The 24,795-nt window shown below is 38.1% G+C and overlaps 1 protein-coding gene across 5 annotated transcripts in view; it reads left to right on the plus strand.

Moving 5' to 3' along the window:
• Positions 1-24,795, plus strand: part of ARHGAP15 (Rho GTPase activating protein 15) — a 331,480-nt gene that overhangs the window by 219,269 nt on the left and 87,416 nt on the right. For all 5 annotated transcript variants that reach the window (XM_030018687.2, XM_041124393.1, XM_030018685.2 and 2 more), the window contains one exon: positions 5,198-5,275. In XM_030018687.2, coding sequence (XP_029874547.1) covers positions 5,198-5,275 — 78 coding nt within the window. The remainder of the gene's footprint in view (positions 1-5,197; positions 5,276-24,795) is intronic.

A 24,795-nucleotide genomic window follows, 5' to 3' on the forward strand; every position in this document is an offset into this window, starting at 1 on the left:
GTCTCCAAGCGCATCCCTCTTACTGCTTTTACAATATTAGAATAATTCTTTTGCCGTTGTTTCCAGCCTTAGTCGTTGCCAAGTATTTCTCTGTATCTTATTGGCAAATGAGAGACACATGTATATCATGAGCACCAATAAGTGAAAACTGATTTTTTTTTACAAAGTGATTATGTCTTTGTCCTTCAGCTTGACTTCCAATATCATCCACTGGTTTGACTCCTAGATCTGTTTATCCTTGTCTGGTAGAACTACCCATTTGTCTGGCACCCACTTCCATGGTTGCTGAGTACCTTGTCTGGACTGGGGATGGGACTTGTTTTCATATCAGATCTTAGCTGGGATGTTGTTTTGAGCCTCACATACGTGATCCTTTGGTGGGAGGAGTACAAGAAGTGGGTAGTTCTGACGATCAAAGCAGCAGTTTTGTTGCAGCAGAGTAGAGCAAATCCTGGTGCCAGCCTCCGGCCCCGCTCCGGGAGCTTTAGGGCATGCCTAACCCTACGCAACGCCACGCCAAAAAGCAGGAGAGAGATGTCAGCAACACTGAAAAGCACGCTGAGTGCAGACAGTCTTACGTTCAAAAGGAGCTGGTGCGCGTTTCAATCCGAGCCGATCCAGCTACGTACCAAGTTTGCTGGTTCAAGTATCTTCAGCTCACGCCACCTCTGCACCGCACATTTTACATCCATGTGTCCATTGTTTGCTATTAATGCCTCCATGTTCATTTTCTGTCTGTGGTGTCACTCAAATTTGTTTCGTCGTTCTCATCATTTTCACCTCTGATTTCCATGGCATCAGACAAAACCATTTTTTTGTGCTCCCACATTCACCTGAAACTCCGGGTACCTTTTAAAACCCTATCGGGATACAGTACTTTTAATGTCACATTTTATTGTGTCAGGTTTACTCTTTGCTACTCTTCACAATTTTCCTTCTACTGGCATACAAATATTGATCCTTTTGTGAAATTTTATTTTTGTTGCACGCTGTTTTGTGGTGTTTTTCTCATCAGACACATCATCTTGACATTGCTGTATTTGCTGCATTCATGCATTTCTGCTTCTTTAAATGACTTCATGCCTCACTTTTGTGCCCTTAGTAAACTTTTAAAAAATTGTTTATAAATCAGATATTTATGGTAAGATGCATCTGAAAACAGGAGGAAAGAATTATAGTTTTAGGGAGAACATACCCTGATAATGACCTCTTAAATATTTGTAAAGATAGCCCTGGGCATCTGAGCCCACAAAATAGTTTATAATACAACAGCTTGATTACATAATGATACTTTAGTTTTAAAACGTATGATCTTTCTGTTTATGGGAAGGCATAATAGGCTCCTTTGAAATACAATATTTTTGCCCTGAACATAACTGATTTTAAATGAAAGGACTAACTAAAGAATGCCTTTCTTCAAGTTTGTACTTCACTTTGTTGTTCAATCCAGCACGACGGTTTCTTTTACAAAACTCCTACCAGGCCTGGGGACCACACCTATTTCAGGATACGTTAATTGTGAAGGTTTTGTGTGTTTCTACGCAGGAAGTTACCTAGTACCATTTAAAATAGTATGTTTCAAATTCTAAATCTTGTTAAAAAACAGAGAGAGAAATTTCTGTATACCACCCCCCCTTTCCCCCCGCACATAGAGAATTTCCTTTTATATTCATTTTGAAGAAATTGTCAAATACAGATTAAGCTTAGGCAGAATGCAATGTGATTTGGGAGAGGGATTTGTTCTATGCAACAGAAAAGAATTAATGAGAACATTTCATTCAAGGCAGTTCATAAAGCATCGGGGCTACCTCGACCAATATCAAAGTCTAATATTTTAAAAGGTATGTTTGGATAAATATATCACCTAAGCTCTAATTTTTTCCTGTGTTTTTTATGTTTCTCTGCAATACCTGATTCCAGCAGCTCAGACTGCTACTGCAGCTGACACTGACCTGCATTCATGGTTATTTCCATTTTGGCTAGAAGGAGGAGTGCAAGGAATGTTCTTAAATAAGTCTTCTAACATCTTCTAACATCTTCTGTGCAGTTATACAGAGTGAATATAACGTTCATTATTGTTCATGAATCTCAACCAAGTCTCAGTTCAGTTGCCTTTTAACTTTCTCATCAGGAGTATCTGTATAATTTTTTAAATGAAAATAGTTAAAATTTGCCTATAGTTTGGCAGCTAAACTGATGTATTCTTGAGTAAATCCTTTTCCTACATTTCTTATACCATTACAAAATTTAGGGTAGAAATACCGAAGTCATTATCATGCTTTTGGCTACCAGTTCTAATTGTGGGTCCATCCTGTTCTCAGGTTCCTCATTAAAAGAAATAGAAACAGAGTTGGAGATTGAGATATAGAGCAAATAAAATATTTGTTCTCCTCTAGGGCAAAATCCAGTGATTCTTCCCTGATGAACCCCACTCCAAAACACGAGAAAGTCACCCTTTAGTGAACAGTTGGACTTTATTACAATGAGTATTTTTTCTGAAACCTTCTTTACCACTATACTTAAACGCCAGCACCAGATAGGAAACTCTGCAAGGCTTTTGTTTCATCTTGTTCCCTAAGTATTTATAGCCTGCCGTGAAGAAACACTGACAGCAGTGCAGTGATGTTTTTATTCTTGATAGAGGTGCCCTTAAAAATGAATTTGCTTTGAAAATTGTTCATAGAATCAGGATATTAGAACTATAAAGACATATTTCTCCCTCTCTTTCTCTCTCTTTCTCTTTTGCGCCTAATTGGATTTCCAAAATAAGTTGTTAACAATCCAGCTAAGATAATGTGGTCATGAAAAGGATGTCCAAATCCACCAATTTGCATTGGTTTGGTTTGGCTTAACTTTCAAAGTTCTTGGAGCAGAAAGTTGATGGCACGTGAACACTATAATTGGCTTGATATTCTTGGATTTTTTTTTTTTTATTTTTTTTCTCTCTGCCATATTGAATAGTGTCCAAATGAAATGCTAATCAGACCTCATTTCTGGACCAAAGTAAATTTATAACAATAATAATGCACTTGTATACTCCAGATCGTTTTGCAAGATGTAATATCCACCAATTTACAACACAGTTTGTCATTTTCACTTGATCTGGATAATTTATGCAGGCTCCAAATTGATGCTATTAATGCGAGACATAGCTATTTCACCCAAAGTGACATGTATTGCTTTCACGTCCATATATCCAAAAAGGTTAAGAACTGAATTGATTTAGATCCAAACAAAAGTTAACATTCTGTTTTGGGGCTTGTTTGTTTGTTTGTTTTATTTTTCCTCTTTACTTTCTGGTTTAGACTTCAATTTACATGATGCAATTCTTAATCTCTTACCACAAGAGTCCCACATTCCGATGCTGGGAATTACTCTTGCTCTCTCACTCTCCCCTTACTAAACCAGAATGAGACTCTTCAGATTTAGGATAGAATTGCATTACTTAAACATTTTAGTAATTTCCATTTGCTCATATGTTATATATCCAGTAGATGGACAACTTCCAAGTGTTCTTGATTACCAAATCCTTTTTGATTTCTCTTAAATAAACTTTTTCTTTATCCCTCTGTAACCAAAGGGGATCTTCCTGAAATGAATCATCACTCTCAGTATTATGTTGCAGGACACCCACAGGTGCAGGGTAGAAAATTGTCTAATAAAAGACATAGCCAGTGTAAAATACAGAATTATTATTCATTTTTAAAGCAGGTTATTTAATGTAAACCAGATCAGGATGCTCCTAGCAGGACAGGCATAAAAGAAGAACTGTATTTTGCAGAGAGAGAAAACAAACACGCAAACAAACAAAAGACTTTATTTGGTTTCAATCTGCATAAAAAGGAAATCTTTTAAAATGTTTCAAGATCAGTGAGGTATACCTCCAAGCAGTTGAGTCCACTGGCTGTGGTACTCATCTGCCAAGGCACGATGCAAGTATCTTTGAAATAAGGACTTGAACCTCAGCTCCTTCCCATTTAAGTGTCATTAGAACTGAATTTCTGGGCTTTTGGGCTTGTTTTCACTCTTTCCTATAGTTTCAGTTTTTCCTTTTTCCCCACTCTGAAAGGGAAAAATAAAAAATCCCCCTAGATACAATGTCAGGAAATATTTCCTGAAAATTTTGGGGTTTTGACAAATTAGCATTTTCCAAGAGAATGGCTTTCTCTGAAATTGCTTGCCAAAAGCTAATTAAAACTTGTGTTCCAAGTGATGAGTAGCCTTAAAAAAACCTGTTCTGTGTAGATTCTCTTAGCTTCTTATGGACTTGCAAGTTTTAAACGTGAATTGACAATGTACATTTTAGTGTTTTCAAATTTTAAGCATGCAGATTCGGTCGTTGTTGCACAATAGCTAATTCTCCCGGGAAAGGAGAGCAGTTCCCATGTGCTTTGAAACGCTACAGCTATGCAACCGGGGCTGGAAGTGCTATTTTAAACACTCATATCAGCAGAGCTTGCTGTAGGAGATAATATGTCACAAAAGGGAGTATGACATCTAGTTTCACCTAGAAGATAAACCTTGAGTAGATATGCAGGGAGAAACAAGACTGTCAGGTTGTCCTTGAAAAGAATGGCCTATATTAATGAAGAAATGTACTCCAGGGCATATGCTATTTGGGATATTTAATTTCATCTTCAAACTTGTCTGATCTGCTATGAAGAATATAGTAGAGAAACGGTAGTTGTGTGTAGTCTCACGCATGTCATGATTTCAGAGTGGGCATCTCACTGCTTTATTTTCAGAAAGGTCACAGCCTCAGAAATTCATGTCTGAAAAACCCAGGCCCCAGACTGAGAAGTTTCCCCAGCACCGTTACTATAAACTCCCCACATTTAAGCAGGGCTAGCGTAGCATCGTGCGTATCCAAACGGCCCTTCTCTACGAGCAGGAGAGCTAATTCACTCTTCCTTTCCCGTCACACTCAAACACCCTTGCGGAACCGTATTCTGCTGACAGAATTACAAGATAATTATAGTTAGGTGTTTTGTATTCACTTAAGTTAATCTACCAGTTTTATTTTTCATTGTTGTTTTAATCAGGCAGGAGGCACTTCAGTTGTTGTCAGGTGGATTATTTTTCAGTCGTTCACTACAGCGCTCTTCTTCATACTTGTTAGGGTGCTTCTGGCTTCCTGACAGACATACAAAGAAAAATACTTATATGATCTAAAATGAAATATGTGTTTCTCTTTCAGGTCTAGATGTTGATGGAATATACAGAGTTAGCGGCAATCTGGCAACAATACAGAAGTTACGATTTGTTGTCAATCAGGGTAAGTGATTCCTCCACCCTGGTAATGTTTTGTTTAGTACTTAACTGTCTCAGATGACAGTATTTCAGAATCTGCTATACATTAGTGGCATAGAATGATGAGCCGCGCTTTGGAAAAGAGAGAAAAGGGAAGGTAGAAAGATATTACACAGAGGGAAATGTCAGCTAGGAGAGAGGAAAACCAGCAGAGTAAGCAGAGGAAAATAGTAGTTAAACAGAAGATAAGAAACAAACAAAAAAACCCCAAAGAAACAAACAAACAAACAAACAAAAACAAAAAAAGAAAAAAGAAGGAAAAGGATACATGAAATAAGGTGGCAAAAAACAAGGCATATGTAGAAACCAAAGAATCAAAGTGAGGAAAAAAAAAAAAGATTAAGAGGAAAAATAGCAGATTGTTTGGATGTTGAAAGTTAAACAAAACCAAAAGTAGAACAGGGATCCAAAGGAAACCAGAAAAAGAGAAAAAGGTGCTGAAAAGAATTGAAAAGGAAATACTGAAAGCAGAGTACTGGCTCTGTCAAAGTCGGTGGAAGATTTACCACTGATTTTGAAAAGCTAAAGATTTGACCCCAGGAAATGAATAGAGGAAAGATGAATATTTTGGGGACCTGAGATCCAGAATTAGAACCAACCTGTACATATTTACTGAACATATTTCCACAGATTCCACATATAATGAACATATTTCCACAAATACAAAGGAAGATTCCTCAGAGATGTGGCCTAAATGAATCTAACATTGATCAATAGATACTGTTACAAGTGTGGAAGCTGATATTGGTAGCTAATTAGGACAAATGACAAATACGTTCACCTCTCTGAACAGTTTACTACTCTTGGCAAAGACTAAATATCCCCACATTTAATAGCTTAGCAAATATCATCGATGATAGTGAACCTCCTGATACTACTTAACGAGAAAATAAAATTAAGCTTCTCAGAAATTAGGGAAGATTCCCAAATCTTAAATTACATTAAAGACTTTATACACTTTTGAATTAATCAAGTATAAATGTGAAGCTGCTGCAACATTTTCTCCTACTTTTTATTAGCTCTTTTAAAGTTACCTAGAGACTATTGCCAGAACTGCTAAAAATTGTGTATTTTACATGGTTTCTTGGAGATGACAGCTGTTGGAGAACAACTTTTTCAATTAGTTTTGTACTATACATAAACTAAGACTTTTGACTCAAAAAATTCTCATTAAATTGAGAGATAATGAGAGATGTAAAAATATTCCCACCTTCAAGCCTCCATTTACATCTCTAGAGAAGGTTTCAGGGAAGCAGTAGAGGTTTGCTGCCTCCTCAGCGGCTCCAGACCAGTCTTGTCTTCAGCCGAAACTGGAGTGTGAACTCTGGTTTATGAGGAATCAGTATTTATGCCAGTAAATTCAGTGAGACTGAATAAATTGTCAGCCTCATGGTTTTGACTCATTACTTGGGTTCCCTTAGATTTATAGTTGTTGGGTATTTGTGTGTCGATAATGCAGTCTGCCTTGGCTTTCAAATGACCGTACACTGTATGTTGGTTGGAGACAGAGAGGCAAAATCAGGATTTTCTATCCTTCTTCACCGCCTAGGATCTTTGCTCAGGAAAAAATGTGCCATAAAAATAATGGTCCTGTCTATCATGTCTCGTGGCATCCAAAGGTTAACGTACTTGAGGTTAACATTACTGCTCAAGTTTTCACCTAAAACAGATGGGCTGATACTATAAAGCTAGACAAAAGTCTAAGCTGGCTTTTTGCAGCACAGAGGTACCAGGCACCTTTTTCTTCTGGTTTATACTACTGTGAAAAATGAATATACATAGGTGAAGTTCCTAGTACATTAAAGCCACTCTGACACTGGCTACTTGGGGCACGTGCAAGAAATCTGCCTATTGAGCGACCAAAGAAAATTCAAAGAAAACTAGTGCCCCTGGAAAACTATGTTATCATCTTATCAGTTGTGATAATTACTGTTTCTTATGTCTTAGTCTTTATTGATATAACTAGCTATAAACTAGCTATATAACTGCATTTTACATCATAACGAAACAGATTTTCAATGGGAAGTGATATTATCTATCTGAGCCCCCCTTGCACGTCCTTTAAAGTCTCAGCTATAAAAATATTTAGCCAGGTCTGTACTTAGCCTTTCCTCAGGTACATGCATGCAGAAATGCCGAAGTTCATCTCTTGTAAACCCTAATGCCACTTTGCAGTCCTCAGGGGTGACACCAACGTGAGGGGAAACGGGAGAGTTTAACATTTCAGTCCCCAAAGCATAATCCAGTAATTTTAAATCGGAACATTCAAGAAGTACAAGACACAAAGATTGGCTTTAAGAGAGCAGGCTGCTGTTTCAATTGTTTAAATAACATCCTTTCTCTGTGCTAGGTAGGAATGTGCAAGCAGGAAACAACCCATCGAGTCACAGTGTACCTGCAAAAACACCGTGGGGAGATATGGGGACCAGGATTTATTTAACGTCTGCTCGGGAGGGCAATAGCGGTCTCCACCCGATGTCCCCAAGAGCCCGGTGTCCCCTGTCAATTAGATGCTGAGGACAGCAGCAGTTTCAGACTTTTTCATGAAGTCACAAAAGTTACTAGGAAAACCAGTATGTGCTCCCACCCTGCTTATTTACCAGTTCTCTAAAGCTCTGCAGTGGGATGATGTTTAATAACGCTCCCTCCACGCATCACTTTCACTTGGTAATTATTGTGACCACCTCAGCTCAATCCCTGTACCTTCATTTTTCTGTAGTTTCTGTAACAGTGGGAAAACAGTATTTATATATATGATTCTCCCATAGAGATTTTTTTTTTATTTTAGTTAAAGTTTAATTTAATTATAAATGCAAACAAATGTTCTGAAAAAGCCTATTTACATTGCAGAGATTGACTGTGCAATCAGTTCTTATACAGGCCAAATACTTAATGGGCTCTTTCTGCTTGCTTTGCCATTGTGTTACACCTACATTTATAGGCTATAAATAATATGTATCACATCGAAATGTAAAGATCATAGAAGACACTCTAGGCTGGCTGCCATATCAAAGTATTTTTTATTAGAATAATCATTAATTAGAATATAGCAAAGCTTTATTTGGCTCCTTTTCCTATACTGTTAATGTCATCTGCAGCATCAAAAATGAAATAAGAGGGAACTGGTGAATATGAAAGGAAAACAAACTAACAGTTGACAGCTTTATCATGAAAGAAGAAATAAGAACAGTAAAAATCTAAAACGACCCTTAAAATTCTAGATTTTGGGGGAGGAAGACGGGTTTACAATAAAAAAACCATGCCTTGTATCTTTTTAAATTCTCTGAATATACTTTGTGTTTCATTCTCATTTCTTGAGGTAGGCAGCTCCTGAAGAGGGCTTTGACCTTGCCAACACGAGCATCAGCAGAACAAACTACCTTATTTACTCTATCCCTTTCACAGAGTTTTCTTTTTCTATAAAAGTCTATTGATATCACACCTTTTTTGCTTCTGTACAACAGGATTATCTTTTATCTATGATTTATTTTCCCATTAAGAGCTGAAAAGATCAGTTGATCATAAGAAGACCAGGCTATAACATCTCTCAGCACTTTCGAAACTCTAAGTCATCGTTTTTCAAATCACTGAATCAAGGCAGTAGAAGCTGTTTGGACCAATACTGACATCAGGAAATTCGTACTTTTCTTAGTCTACAAGCGTTGAAAGAATTTTGGGTTTAGAAACTAAGCTAACCAGTCATTCAACATTTCTGGCTGTTAACCTATGGCAAAAGTTTCTACAATAGCTGGAGACATTAGACAGAAATATCCATTCTTCATATGATTTCCATTTTACTGGTTAAGTTTTATAGTTGTAATCTTAAAAAAAGAAAAAAAAAGAATTTTTGGTACTTGGCAATTCTTCATGGATTTTATGAAAAATCTGGGGGACTTTTGCTGATTTTAAGCAAGGTCCAGTAAATTAAACCCCTTACACATATTTATAAGGATATTCTTTTAATTCACACCTATAGGAAAAGGGATAAGGTACTGTAAATGGGTCTGTTAAGCCATGTCAGGTGTGCTGGCACTTCCAGGGTATGAGGATGCTACTGAAAAGATAAATTGTTTTGGCCCAAAGCCCCTGGCGGAGGGGCTGACATGGGCCAGGGGTAGGGGAGCCCCAGGTGGGGCTGCTCAGGGCCATTAAGGCACCACCATATGAAAGTGGGGACAGGTGGGAGATGTTTTTCAAAAGCAAGCTTCTGACTTTATAAAAAAAATGCCAACAGTGAGGCAAAAAGCACATGAGAGAGAAAAACAAAAAAAAGGGGGAAGACTCGTCATCCATGAAGGCGTTAGTTTATAAGCAAGAGTGAGAATCTGTGGTGCGCTCTCTGCTCTGGTCGAACCTGTTATGTCGATACACACCGTGATATAATGGGGTAAGGACCTTCTTTGTGCTAAACCCTACGTACGGGTTCCCTGTCGTGCTCGCGCACGCCTGTCCCAGCAATTCTCAATTGCCCTCTGTGCTTGAAGACCAGAGATACCTGGGTGAGGAGGTAGAAGCTTATTTCTTTATGCCTCCTGTGCTAATCTGCTGGGTAGCTGGAAAGGCATTCAATTTCTACAACTGTCAAACAAGCAATTTTCATGAGTACTAAATTAACTGAAAAAAATGGAGCTATAAAGGGTTCATAACACATTGCTGAAACACTAGGATTCCATCCTAATGCATATATGTTCAGGGAAACTAACCATAGAAATACAAATTTCAATACTTATTGGTTCATTCAGTAAGTGTTGGTTCATACATAATACAAGAGAGTTCCTAATTGTCTTTATATCCAATGCTTTGTTTGCAAAATGCTTGGTATTTGCTGTACAGATGACCTTTGCATCCCGTTATTTCACTTGGAATACCTTGTGCGTTAACTGCGAAACACCACGTACCGTCCAAAGGTCAATTACCGTGCTTTTACGGCTTGGTTACTATACTTATGTACTGGGAGGGGAAGGGGGGTAATATTAATTTTTACAGAGGCTAAATATTATGTTATTGCAGAGAGGTACATTTCTTACAGAACATGGGAAAGGACAGCCATAGATACGTGAATCGGTAACTACACTGTGGAAAAAGGTGAATTTAATCTTAACCTGACGTTGCCTCGAGTTAACAAAAACCATTTTGGCCAAAAGCATTAAAATATGTCTGTTGTTTCTTCTATAAGAATATACTGGAATATAATTCGGTTTAAGAAAAATTAAAAGTAAAATTTAAACTACAAATACATGAACTGATTGTGAATATTTATTAACTAAATAATTTAATAATAAAGAAAATGCCTACTTGATTAATTGTTACAGAGTAAAAATTACAATAAAACTGTCTTGATCAGTGCTTTGCAGAAGCACCATTACTGTCTGTGCAGTTGTTTAACAAGGATTTAATTGGAAAGATAAGTGAATGCACATTTAAAAGTATTGTTAATTTGCTTTATAATCACCCCATCCTTCACAGTATTGACAGCACCAGGCACAAACCCCTTTCTCTTTTACAAGTATTATTTTCCATATGTGCACAATAAATTCTGAAGCAGTAATTGGAAATTTTATGGATTTCAACATACCTAGTGTTTTGAGTTTATAGGTGCCATATCCCTTCTCTAAAGGTAGCTCATAGGTGGCATTTTAAGTAAAATCATTGCCTTTTTATTACCCATGGGCTGTTTTGGAGGTTGTGGTGTGGTAGGGGGTTTTTTTGTTTGTTTGTTGGTTTTGTTTTGGTTTTTTTCTTTCCTAAGGAATATTTAATTCCTATTTACTTTTCCTTTCCATTCAAAATATCAACCAAATCCTCATTGCAACATTATTTTTGATTTAATAAACAACAGCCGTCAAAAACAGTAATCTTCAATATGTTTATATTCCATCTGTACTTATATTTATTGTTCTAAAATGGCTTGGATTAATCTAATTGACAAGTAAGAGCCCAGACCATATGAGCAGCTGAGGATGATACCTTTAACCAGCAGGATTCTTCAACTGTACTGACATGTTCTTTACCAATGAACTATGAGAGAAGAGGAACAAATCTTGGGATTTTTTTTTTTTTTTTTTTTTTTAATATTACTGATTATATGAGCTTGCTGGGACCATATGTCTGAGCCTCGGCTATCAGGAACCAGAGTGGTTTCCCGGCTGGCTCTGCCTCGGCGGGCAGAGCCCGTGGAGCTGACACAAGACTGAAGCTGCCTTTGAAACGGAGCCGTCAGGTCAACGCAAATGGGCTGGGTGGTTTTGAAGCAAGCATTTAGAAGGAAAAAAAGAGGGGTGAGAAAAAAAGGGAGGAGGGAACTGGGGCGGGGGGGAAGGGAAAAAAAAAAAAAAAAGAAAGAGAAGCAGCTCCTTTTCACAGCTTTATTTCTTTAAAATAAGAAAAAAGGAGAAAAAAATAAAACCAAACCCAACAAACCAACAAACCTCCCCATTCAAAAATACCGGAGTGTTTCCATTGACCCAGTATATCCATTTCAAAGACAACCAGCAGCTCCGCTCCTGCCGTTAACAAAGGCTCTGTGGGCAGAGAAGAGCAGGTCCTCTGTCAGCTGCCAACTTCCAGAGAGCAGCTACAAACATGAAGGTCCAACAGGATCATCATGGGTTTTAGTTTAAAATTGCAGCCAGGAACACTGGCAAAAGAGGGAAAAAAAAAAAAAAAAAAAAAAAAAGGGATTGGTTCTGTCTTGCAGTCACTTTCCTTTTTGTTTGTGGGTCCTTAATTTCTTGTGCACATGCATTAGTGAGATTTCCCATTGTATCCTGCCACCTCATACATTTTTAGACATTTTAGGAGGTTATTGATTGTATTTTTCAAGCATGCGTGGGTATGCTTAGAAGCACGTGAACGTTCTAACCTTAGAGCCACCCTCCAGCCTTGGTGACGTTCTCCGTGTGATCAAGTACGGCCCAGACAGCAAAGCCTTCCTCGCTTCTGCCAGCAGTTATTCATGTAGCCAGTCCCGCTGAGAAACCAGTGAGAGTGGTCCAAAGTTCACGTTGGAAATATCAGGCTCAAACTGGGTTACTTGCTAGCTGAGAACCAAAATGTCTTGAAAGCCTTGAGTCAAAAATAGTTTTTTCTTTCTTTTTCACACTTCCCAGGCAAGCACAGAAAATAAAATGGACTGAAGCAATTTTCAGAAATAATTATAAAACAGCTTGTTTCTGGGTTAAGACCTGCATATGCCAAGCTGTAGCCAAGAATTTAATTTTTTTTTTTCCAAGCTTTAAAACTCTGACAACAGAACACTTTAATTGAGCCCACAGTAGTTGGTGAATCAATTAATATGTGCATGTTACTGATGTGGGTTCTTCCCTTTTTTCTTCTGTGTCTGAATGTCTATTTTAAGATACAATTTTAATTTTTTTTTTTTGTATTCAGAAGAAGGTGTGGTTTCCACATCTTACCCTTCTCTTTCCAGAAGGGAAGGGGGTGAAGTACAGTACCCCAACCAGTGATTTGTAAATATAAGTCAGGTGATGAAACCTGATGGAAATACTAATTTTTGCAACCAATGCTTTGAATTATTTTGTAAATAATGTGTATCGTATACAAAAAAAAGGATGACGGAGCTAGAATATTAATGTTTTTCCAATATAACTTATTTTGTTTTCAGTGTGAAGGGGAAAAAAAAAAAAGAGAGAAAGATAATCAGAATTATAAGTCTTAGTTGCCCAGTCTGTAGCTCTAGAAACTGTACAATTTCTCTTACCAATGGAATTGTTATGTTTTTCTTTTCAATGGTGTGATGAATAAGTCAGTAGAATGGGGCAGAAGAGGCAGTAAACTAGGTTAGTGTGGTCAGCCACAAACATACCATGGATTTTATGGCATGTATTGTATGATCAAGCATTTAAGACACGCCTTTTATTTCTTTTCTAACCACAGCACTATTTGCGTTACAATAGCTTTTTGCTTAGTAACACTTCAAGAAGTTGAAGAGCTTCTTGATAACCCCTCAAGGAGTGTTATTTAGGCGCTGAGAAGGACTGTAGTTTTGCACGCTGTAGCAAGGCATTGCCTTTTTTTGGGGGATGCTCATCGTTGTCATGGGTGACTCTTTGTTTGGGTTTGTTGTCCTGATAGTAACGCTACAGGAAATACCATTCCACAGAGCTCCAAAATAACAAGGAAAGGAAATAATTTATTGAGTCATTCGTTAAAAGTATTAACAGGAAAATTTTCTAACCATGATTTTTAGGATGATGGACTAATCTCCAGAAGCTGGGGATTGCCAGGCTTATTTATAGATAAGCCGAACCAAGTGCCAAAGTTATTTTGCATGGGATGATCTCGTGCTGCGAGGAGATGGATACCCTGGAGAACTAAGCTGCGTAGTTCTTACTTAAAGTTGGTCATGCTCAATGTCTTACAAGATCATGGTGTGGCCTAATATTTGGGGTGTTTTTCTGCCCTGTGGTCAGCATCTGTATTTCTGTGGTTTGTATGTAATACTAGCTGACAAGTATGAACTTGCAATAGGGTCTGCAACAAGAAGGGTGATGTTATATGTGGATGTACATTACATAATATTATGCAGGGTGGCATGGGATGAGAAGTTACCACACCACGGAATTAGGCTTTGTCATGGTATTTGTGGTCTTCTGTATATTGAGAACTGGGAAAACCATAAATGCTGTGCTAGATGCAACTGTTGCGAGCAGTGAGTGATTTTGGTTGGGGGAGACTTTGGTAATGCGTTTAACTGTTGAATTCCATTGGTTATTTTAGCGGGAGGTAAGAGTGCTGGGGGCCAAACTGGGACATCACTGGGGGTCAAACTGAAAAACATTCAAACGAAAAAAAATCTCGGAGAAAAAAAAAAAAAAAGGAGAAAATCTATACATCTCCTGTGATAATTGGAAACTTTTGCTTTTATGAGGAGACCTATGCTCTTTTATTGACTCATTTGTGGATACAGTCTTTCTTAGAAATATACTCCTGCTAAAAATAAAGCAGTGTTCTTAAAAAAAATTTCAAGTCACTCAAACCATCATTTTTAATGGATATAGAATTGAATATTCTTGCCTTTTTTGTCTCTCTCTTTTTTTCCTTTTCTTTTAAAAAAAAGTATTATTGTGTAAAAAAATTCAGTGAAATTTTTTGCATGAGCAAATGATCACAGTCCTGGAAAGCATCTTGCCTTAATACATTCTTTGGACATTTTGTGCTTGATTCAGTTACCTAATCATTGGTATTTAGTACCACTTGAGAAGATGCTGAGTATCAGAGTGACCCTCGCAAGGCTGGCGGGTCTAGCAGATGGTATACAGGGGAGGTGTGCCCTTGGAAATAGAGTGTTAGAAGCCAGGTGAGATGTCCTAGAGCATTTAAGAAGCATTAGATGCCTATCTTTAGCAAATTAATAATTTTTCTTGACTACAACGTCGTTTTTTTCCCTTTAAAAAAATAAAATCCCATCATAGATATGTGTATAAAAAAATATTGCATATATATTTAATGAGAAAAACAATTTTTTTTTTTTAAAAAGGAGCTTTAAGAATTCCTGACATAGAAAACTGTCATATCCCACTGTCCTGAACAAATACATACTACATGCACAAATATTAAGAAAGAGACATTCCTTTCTCCTTCTCTTCCAAGTCTTAATTTGCACTTTAAATTTATTATTGTAGGGATTATTAAACATATTAACTTCAACACTTAGAGAGGTAGTCACACTGTATTTTAATTTCAAAAAGTTATGCATGGTACCAGAGTCTTAAAAGTGAGAACGTAGCATAGCTCTCACTTGAGTTTTCAGCTCTCGTCTGAATGTTAACACTATTCAGTCTGTAGCGTGCCTGTTGTCAGTAAAAGTAACAGGGATTGTTCAGTTCTCTTGAGATCAAAGGTCCTGTTTCCCAACTCTACGGTAATAATCTGAGCCTAATCAAAACCCTTCGTGTGGACAAACACCTCAGGGTGAGTTGTGAGAATGATGCCTTTTGAAATCAACCTATGAATCCATGGTTCTAATTTCAACGCATTGTCCCTTCTTCATATAACTACTGTTATTATTTATACAACATAACTATGGTAAAATTTTGAAATAATCAGGGTGTGGAGAATTGAACATAACGGAACAAATATTTTATAACATTTTTGCCCTTCTACTTCATAAGCAGTGTCCAAGATGCAGCCAAATCTACTAGTTTATAATCCTTTTCTGTGTCCCTGTTGCACACTCTTGTTTTCCCTATTACCAGCTGACATAACGTGGGAGACTTGGCTCATCCATGAGTTGCACCCTGGGCTGATATTGGGACACGTATGGGCAGCAGATATTTGGGGATGACAGTAGCCCCGAGTTAGGTTATGCCAAAATCCTGATATAAACCTCAGCGGACGCTAAGCATAGCATTCCTCACCTCTCACAAGCTGCGTAAAGCTTATAATAAGAGGCATCTTTAACTTGAAACCAGTTTTAAAATGACATTACTAGAGTTGGCTGCAACTGGGTTCATCACACCTTTAAATCCCACAAACAGTAAAGACTGGACTGGGTAGACTGCTAGAAGGTGAAAAAAAATCTCTTGAAGGAGAAAAAGATAAAGTGCTATTGTTGGATTTTTACTTATTGTAGTGTACCAAAGAGAGATCTCCTTTTTTTTTTTTTTTTTTTTTTTCTTTTTTCCCCCGGTGTAATCAGATAATTAAAAAACAAACAAACAGGAATTTCAAAACACATTTCCATCAACCAACATTATGTGCTTATGATACAGAAGATTGAGAACGACTTAATTAAGTAGATAGCAGCAGTGAAGAGAAGATGGATGTGAGGAGGAGGAGATTACTTGCTCTTGGTGGAACTTTCTTTAGCTGGTGTCTGATGCCTTTCTAGAGACAGAGCATCGATGCAAGAGGGAAAGGAAAATACAGGAGAAAAATGGCGAGAAGATTGTATCACTTTGGTGCTAAAAGCTATTTCTTACTGTAAGAAAAGTTAGCTGCTTGCTCAGTGTTTTGTTCAAGGTTAATGTGGACATCAGCTGAGGAGACAGAATAACTAGTTTCAAAATAAGTGGTAGCCAGTGCTCAGAAAACCAGTATGCTGTAGCACCTGAATAATTTCAGGTAAAGCGGCATGACCCCGGACTTGAGGTCTGTATGGGTGGGACAGGATGGAATTGATCCTATCTAGAAAAAAAGAGTACACTTGCGAGGGCAAACTAGAGGTGTGAACTACATTAGGACACCTGGGCTAAAAAGTGATAACAAACGGACACCCAAACCAGCTGAAAAAGCAATATCGAGGGCCTGTGGTATCATCAGCTGTCCTGCTGAATCCGGTGAATGAGACTTGCTTTTGTTTTTTCCACGTTTAATGCTTTGCACAAATGAAGATGCTAAAGCAACTTGGAGATACGTATTTTTGAATCAGAGCCACATGATAGAGCATTCAAACATAATGCAAATAATTGCAAACTGATGTATCCAGCAGTTTTTAAAAAAAAAAAATGAATAAATAATTTAGCTTTACACATGGGCAATCCTTGCTAAAAATTGCAAATCAGAACTCTTCTGTTTGAATGTATTTTATTTTGTTAATGGATTCACTAATATGAAAGGCATCTAATTGTATAATGTATTATTAGTCATTTTCTTTGGCATCCTATTAACTTTAAATAATTCTAATATTTAACATTTTATAACATGCACAACAAAGTTCTTCTATCTCCAGCAGAGGAAAAAACATGCATTAATAATAAAATTTTCATAACTCTTTCTACTGTGTATGTTGTGATACATATTTGAGAAGAAACATTGAAAACCGAAGCGTAAAATAACAAAGCATGTTGGATGGCACTTTAAAAATATACGTTGTAATATACTGCAGTCCTGTAAATACAAGAGCTGAAATATAATTCAGGATAATTAACTTGTTTTGAAATTGAGTCACATATAAAGTGTGATAGGATATAACTTAGTGCATCTACTGAATGTCTTTTCAGTGATAGCTGAACCGGAGTGTATAAAATGGTGATTAATGCCTACTAATGGAATTGGTCTCCACCACAAGTTGTGAGCACTGTGGTTGTGGCCGAGTATAATAACCACACACAGCAACACTGATAATCTTTAGCAAATCCCCAAGTTTTCCTGGGCTAGAAATAAGATGACAGGTCACATTAGAAATTTTCTCCTTATGGCGTTTTTTTCTTTTGTTTTAGTAGGTCAGACCTTGTTCCCGTGTGTTGCGCAAGTATTATGGGAATGAGCAATGTCTAAGCTGCTTAACAAATGCACACTTTCCCCACACCAATCTGTTTTCTGGGGACAGCCAGGCTAGTGCTATACAGCATCCTCTCGGTTGGGTGCTATTAATGTTAATAAAATGCACTTAGCACTTAACATCTCGAGATCTCAAAAGAGCTTGCAAAGCAGCATCATTATCTTTACATTATGGGTACGGAAAATGAAGGATAGGGAGAGTAAAAGATTTGCCCAAGTTTCCATGGTAAATCAGTGACAGGGCCAGGAGCAGAGCCAAAATCTGTTGATTTATAGTCAGTCTCCTATGTAGTGCGCCGTGCCATTTCACCAAACTCCATTTGCCAAGTCCCTACTGTGTACAGAGACTGCAGATAAGGCTGCAGTCGCCCTCTGAAACGTGGATTTTGGGCTCAGGATAATGCAAAGCCAAATTAGATCTTCAAATGCGGGTCTCCCCTGTGATGCATCTCCAAGTGCAGGGCCACCTGTGCGATGGATGGCGGTGCAAAGATCCATGAATAAGCTGCTTTAAATTCCTCTGTGCTGGGGCTACAGAGTAAAGGGACCTAGTCCTTGAGGAGCCGCAAGTACGTTTTACATGTGAATGAGGTCCTGGTTTTCATTCCTGTGGTCGCAGGGATGCATCACCACGCATTGTGTTTTGCATGACTAAGCCTCGTGGAGCTATGTGTTTGCACTGAGTGTTTTGTAGTCGCTTTTGAAAATGACTACATCGAGATAATATATGAGCAGATATGTATGTTGAAGGGCTTGTGCTAACATCTCTGAGATACCAGAATATTACCAGCTATATTTGGTAAGTAGGAAAACGAGGAGCTGAGTAACACGCCTAGGGAAGTTTGTGATGATTCACGAATACAAACCAAATCTCCTTGTTTCAAATCCTTTGCCCTAGCCCCAGGGTCGTCCTCCTTTAGGAGGCACGATACAGACCAAAAGCTACAAACCGGCTGTCTTTCTGTCACCGCGGATCACGGGAACAAGCAGACAGTCAAGGGATGGTTTTGGTCAATGTGCTCAGCCCTTGTAGGCGAGCATCCTTCCTTACAGGAGTGAAACGTCTTCAGATTCCCCCTTGCAGTTTTATGCCTCTGTCTGCAGTAATTGTATCGGTTGTAGTGATAATGTCGGTGATTAATTTCTTCAGTGTGTTTGCATGTGTGCGCCTGTGTTTCAAGAGACTGCCCTTGAAGAGCAAAGGTATGTAGTAAACAGGGCAACAAGGAATTATTTATGTTAGACTAAGGGAAAAATGTAATGCCTCCCAGCCCTCCGATTGCCTTTCTGGGATTCCTGCGGGGCCACGTCCTCCCTGCTGAGAAGCTCTGACTGAGCTGGAGTCCTCTAGTTTTCAGATTAAACATAATCCAAGGCACTGAGCTACCTACAAGGGGGTGCTGAGCCTCCACGCCTGCCTGCACTGGTCAGTCCTCCTCACGGCACGGTCAGCATTTATCCTTAGCGTTCGTTTTTCCCTCTGGCTAATCGGTTTTATCCACCTCTGGTCCCATCTCGGCCAAGTCTGAATTTACCGAAGGGCTTCCTGCATTTCATCTCTTCCAGTTCACTGCAAAGGTGCTGCAGTTCAGGCAGCTGCTTACTTTCTTCCCACTACTGGGGTAAGCATTTGGGGTTCTGCCAGCAGAAGACAGGGCCACGTCATGCCATGATTTAATATAAATACAAGTCGATGGCTGTTTGCTCTCTAACAGACTTTCTGGCTGCAGTCGCGGTGAATAGGTGTGTGCGTTGGAACTCAGCTTGGCTATTCACAGCTCCACAAATGTGCGCGTGTATCTGCATACAGCTTGCTGGTTTTTTTTTTCCCCACCCTGCATCTAAATAGGCCCTAAAAATCTGAGCTATTCTTTCTCTTTTATCCTGGTAAGTGATATCAGAGCTTTGGAAGACTTTAGGTTTGCAGTGAAGCTCGTACTGCTATGTAATTTTGTGTATCTGTGCTATTGAAAACAAAGAATTTAGGTTGGGTTTTGTATGAAAAAAGCTAATATAAGGTGGACAACTTTATTATACATCCCTATGCGTTTAAAAGTCCCAGTTGGAAGAGAAAGCAAGATAGCAAGAAACACAAACATGTGTTGGATTATTTCTTGTTAAGCAAATGTAGTACTGTGAAAGATTGACAGCACGGGAAACTGGAGTCCTCCATTTATCCACACTTCATTTCTAATATCTGGCTTCAACAGCAGATTGTAACCATAGAAAGGCTATAGACTCTGGGTGAAATGGCACTCCCTTTTGGATCCAGTTTTATAAAAGAAAACAATTATTCACAGAATGCTTGTCTTTATTCTTTATTGAACATTTCAAAGTCTCCATGAATACTCATTTGCATGTGACAGCTAATGCTGCATCTTGTATTGGCCAGTAAGAGGCATGATTGCACTAAATTGGAAGCAGCAGGCACAGGTTTTCTTTTAAGAATGGGGGTGGGGGTAGCCATCCACTCGTACTGTTCTCAAGTCTTCAGTCAAAACGATTTTAGAACAGTTGCAAGTCTAGTTACTGGGATAATAAATCCCAAATTAACTGAATATGCAGATTTCCCTTCCATTAGGTTACACTCTTTAAATTGACATACCCTTCACTTTATCTTTTGTTAACAACCCCAACTTTTAAAGCAATCGAGAAGCGGAGAATTGAAAATACTAAACTTGTACTTCAGGAGTGAAAAATGAAGACAGTATCGTTCCCCAAACTGATATTATTATTTCTTTTTCCCCTCTTTCTTTTCTGATAAACCTAGATAAATACATTCGCTCACCCTGCATAATTTTTCCAAATGATCTTGTTATCTGAATGACACACAGGATAGCAGGATCCCAGCAAGGCAGAAAGGCTGCTGCCGGCAATGCTTACAATAAAAATCTATGTACGCAACAGCAACAGAAAATATTTATTTGGTAGCACATTCCTATTGCCTTTTGAAATGCATGCAGTTTCGACTCAGAAGCACTAGAAGATAGTGAGATAAATACTTCTATGGTTTCTATGTAATCCCTTTGAAAATTATCTGGAATATAATGGGGACAAAAGCAGCTCCTTGAAAACTACCCGAAACTCACTCTTTTCTTAAGTGTAATCTCCCAGCAAAATAAGAGAGGGTAGGAACTAGCTGCTTATAAAAGTGAGGAGATTAAGAAAAACACCTTGAAAAGGTTTCCTATAGAAAGCAGCGTATCATCACCATTCATTTCCAAAAAGTTAAAATTGAAAGTTGCTTTTTTTTTTTCTCCTGTTTCTCGACAGCCATAAGGCTTTCATACTTTTCGTTAGAAAGCCCTAAAATGCCATATGAACTGTAGCTAAAACATCAGAAAGTTTTTCATGCATGCAGTTTAACAACGAGATTACCTGCAGTACGTTTTTTTTCCAGCAAGAAAACTATGTAAAACCATTGCATTCCAGTAACAGACAGGACTTACTTTGTAAGATGGATTTCAAAAGATCTGGAGGCTTCTGTTCCTTATAAAACTATGCCAAAGACTATTTAAGTGGCCAGTAATATAAACATTATGCTACTAAGACTGAACAGTTTATCACATAAATATAATTGTCTTCTTTTAGAAGAATAATAAAAGCCGAATCCATATGTTACACATTATTTAAAATTGTTTTCTGCAAGATGTATTAATCCCAGCGAAGAAGCAATTCTTCTACTATAGGAGTATAGCAGCAGTTTTATTTTATTACATTGTCATTGTTTAATTTGTTTGTTCCCGGTAGTAGTTTCACAGATTTTTATGAACTGTTACTTTTATGGAAAGTCAAGTTACAAATGATGGACGCTGTTTGCTTTCAGGAAAAGAAAGGGCATGAAGGTAGATAATGTATTTATTTATTTACTTACTGTACTCAACTTTTTTAAAAATCCCTCAATTCTTAGCAGAAGCTAAAATAACTTGTGGTTTTTAGACCCAGGAGGCACATATTTTGATATTGCTCCTCAGCAACACTGCTAGCTCTGCAGTCTATTCAAATTTGGGAGTAGAATTTAAAGCTCGGATAAACAACGTTTGGTAGCAATGGCTGTGCAGAGCTTAGTTTATCTTTACAGAAATGTGATTTTTGCAGCTAAATGTCATTTAGTGTATTTGTTTTTATGAATTTGAGCTGAACGCTATAGCAAGAACTTATTTGCTAAAAAACTCACAGTTCCACTTTGGACTAAGTTATTTTCCATCGATTAAAAAAATAACTGGGTTTTTTTGCTAGGTAATGTAAGGCTTAATTTTGAATTTTTCTGTTCTAGAATTTAAACTTATTAACTGTCATGTGTGAACCTGAACTCTAGATTACTCATAGTGTAACTTAATGACAAGATGAGACTTAAAATAACTTTGAGACAAAAAGCAGCTCTCGAAAACTGACTGTTTAAATGCAACACGGAAAAAGGGCTTAAGCTGCTGAAATATTTTGGGCATGTTCACATCTGTAAATGAGGCTGAAATATCTGGCCTATTTAAACATGAACAAATCCAAAAATATTTTCATTTAAAAAAATTAATTATAGCAGCCCCACCAATAAAACAGCATTTGTTAGGCACCTAAAAAGTAAATGTAAGAGAAAGGACATAATGCCAAGTATATGAAGTATTTAAACTAGAATACGAATAAAAATCAAAGTACATCGAAAAATTAAAAAAATATGTTAATATTCCTTTTTGTTTCATAGTTAACTCATTGTTATCAGATATGCAAAATATGAGAGAGGCTTTCTGAACTTGGATACGTAATGATTGGTTGTAAGAGCTGAAAGAAATTTCTCTGTGCTAGAAAATGCACATCGTCTGCTTTCTTTTAACCAGAGTCTTCATCAGCTGGAATACCACCAAGTTTCTTATTTGCTGTCCATATCCCAATAGGAAGTACATTGCCATTGCTTGTTGGAATCCTGATCAGATCCTACAAACAGTTATTCTCTGAATTTTTTTTTTTTTTTTTTTTTAATGGCTTCTGGTTTGAGCATTGCTTTGACCGAAGTTAGTCCCCACCAAAGCTCAATCTCATGTTTGCTCTGTGCTGTACCTCTTTTAGTCTGTCCAGTTTTGATTAAGATATCTTTTACCTAAGGAAAAAAAACAAAACAAAACAAAACACAACATCATTGTTTTTCCTCTTTTCCTTTTAACCCTGGTATACACTCTCAAGCTGGATAATGTGATAGGCATTAATACATATATATATATATATATATTTGTATAGACAAACAAGTCTGTGTTTAAATAGATGCTAACTCTGGATATCTGAGGCTTAACATTGCCTCTCTCCGTGGGCTCTTGTGTCAGTTCATCTCTTTGTGCCTCTGTTTCTCACTGCACCTTTTGTCTGCCTTAATTGCTTAGATTATAAACTTTTTCTCACTCTCACTATGTGCTTTTATAATGCCTGACACAATGGGGCATGGATCTTATTAGGGCATCTTGTCACTACTGTGGTTGTAATAATCCAGATGGTGATACTACCACTATTAATAATAATAATAATAATAATAATAATAAAAGTATTAAACTACCACCACCAATAAAAACAATAATAATCATCATTATACTATTTTTCCCAAGAAGAATAATCATAGCCCTGGCTGTGCAGCCTTCTTATTGCAAACTCTATAGAAAGTCAGTAAAAGTTTTAATCAATGAAGTTTTAAGGAAGTATTTATTTATTTAGATTTTGACATTAAAAAAATCACATTTATGTGCTGCAGTTTTAGAACTAACAAGATGAGTTTCAACATGGCCATGAAAAATCTAACTCATTGTTTCACATTATCATATATATTGGCCTAGACATATATGTGTGAGGTTTCTTGTTTGTTTTGGTTTTTTGCTGTCAAGGAAATTACAGCAACACATTTTTATTTCCTTTGTCTGTGTGACAGAGTGGGATACGCTCAGGTCAAATGTTGAACTCCATTTTATATTATAAATACATTTTAGATTAGGGCATACTTTTTGCATATGTAAGCAAGATTATTAGGAGGTATTCCAGTCGCTCTTCAGCCTGAGAATAGTTGTTGACACTTCATTAAAGAATATCTGGGATATTTTTAACCTAGATCAGTTCAGTGACCCAGTTTATAACGCAGCCTCGGTTGTGTAGGTGCAATTCGGGGGACAATGAAGTGCAGCCGGGCAAGTCAAAATGAGCGGGTAGGGCTGGGCAAGAGTGTTTTTAACAGGCGTTGAGCACCGAAGGCAGCATCTTGTCGATCACTGTGCTGAAACCATCCAAACAACTGCCCGAGACTGTTAAATGTAATTGTCTCCTGATTAACCATCCCCTTCCTAAGGAACAATAGAGCCTACGTGGGAACCGGGAGGGCAACAGGCAAACGTGGTGGTGGTGGTGGAGCACAGGAAGAAAATAAGACGGGCTGGGGCTGGAAAGGGTGTTTCTGGAGGGACTTGCCATCATTAGATATAGGAAAATAATTTTTTTGGGGGGGGGAAGCAGAAAGGTGCTGCCTGGTCGGGTACATCACGAAGCCGGGGAGGAAGAGGAGCTGAGCAGGGCAAGGGTGCACCCAGGAGTTTTTGCAAATAATCCCAGCTCTGGCGCTTCTGAAGAGCGAAACGGTTAGGACATTCCTGTGCTAAGCTTGTATTTCAGTCCTGCCAGCCAGGTCTCACTGGGGAAGCCATCGCGGAGCCAGGGCTCGTGTCCGGGAGCACCCTGGGAGAGGTGGGGGAGGCAGGGCTGGGGAAGAGCCAAAACCCAAGAGGAATGGTGGGACAGGAGGAATGGGAATGCAAGGGCATTGCGGAGATCACGGTTTGGAAAATGAATAAACTTGGCCCAAATTCATTTGACTTCAAACACCAGCCTCGGATCTCCTCCCAACAGGCGGGTGCTAGAGCAGAAGAAGCTGGATCCAAGAGTACCCATCGGTAAAAAGGAGCGTGCTATATTTGAAACCTCTTCTGCCTCTGCTTGACCCACTGGTAGGCTTTGCTTAGGAGGAAAAAACCTCACATTTCACAAGCACACTGCTGATTTACTCTCTGAGGGCCGGAGTTCAAATTTTATTCAAGTCACATACCAAAACTTTGGATATGTCTCTTAAATTTGTGGACCCTGAATAACTTTTAAAACTGGACTTAACACTTCCTAAGAACAGACTTTCTCAGTATATTCTCTGTACCTTCTTAGCCTGGCAGGAGATACCATGAGAACTATCATTCTTGTATTAATTTGGCATTTTTGCTTTAAAGCAGA

Source organism: Aquila chrysaetos, chromosome 6, assembly GCF_900496995.4.
Source record: "Aquila chrysaetos chrysaetos chromosome 6, bAquChr1.4, whole genome shotgun sequence".
NCBI lineage: Eukaryota > Metazoa > Chordata > Aves > Accipitriformes > Accipitridae > Aquila > Aquila chrysaetos.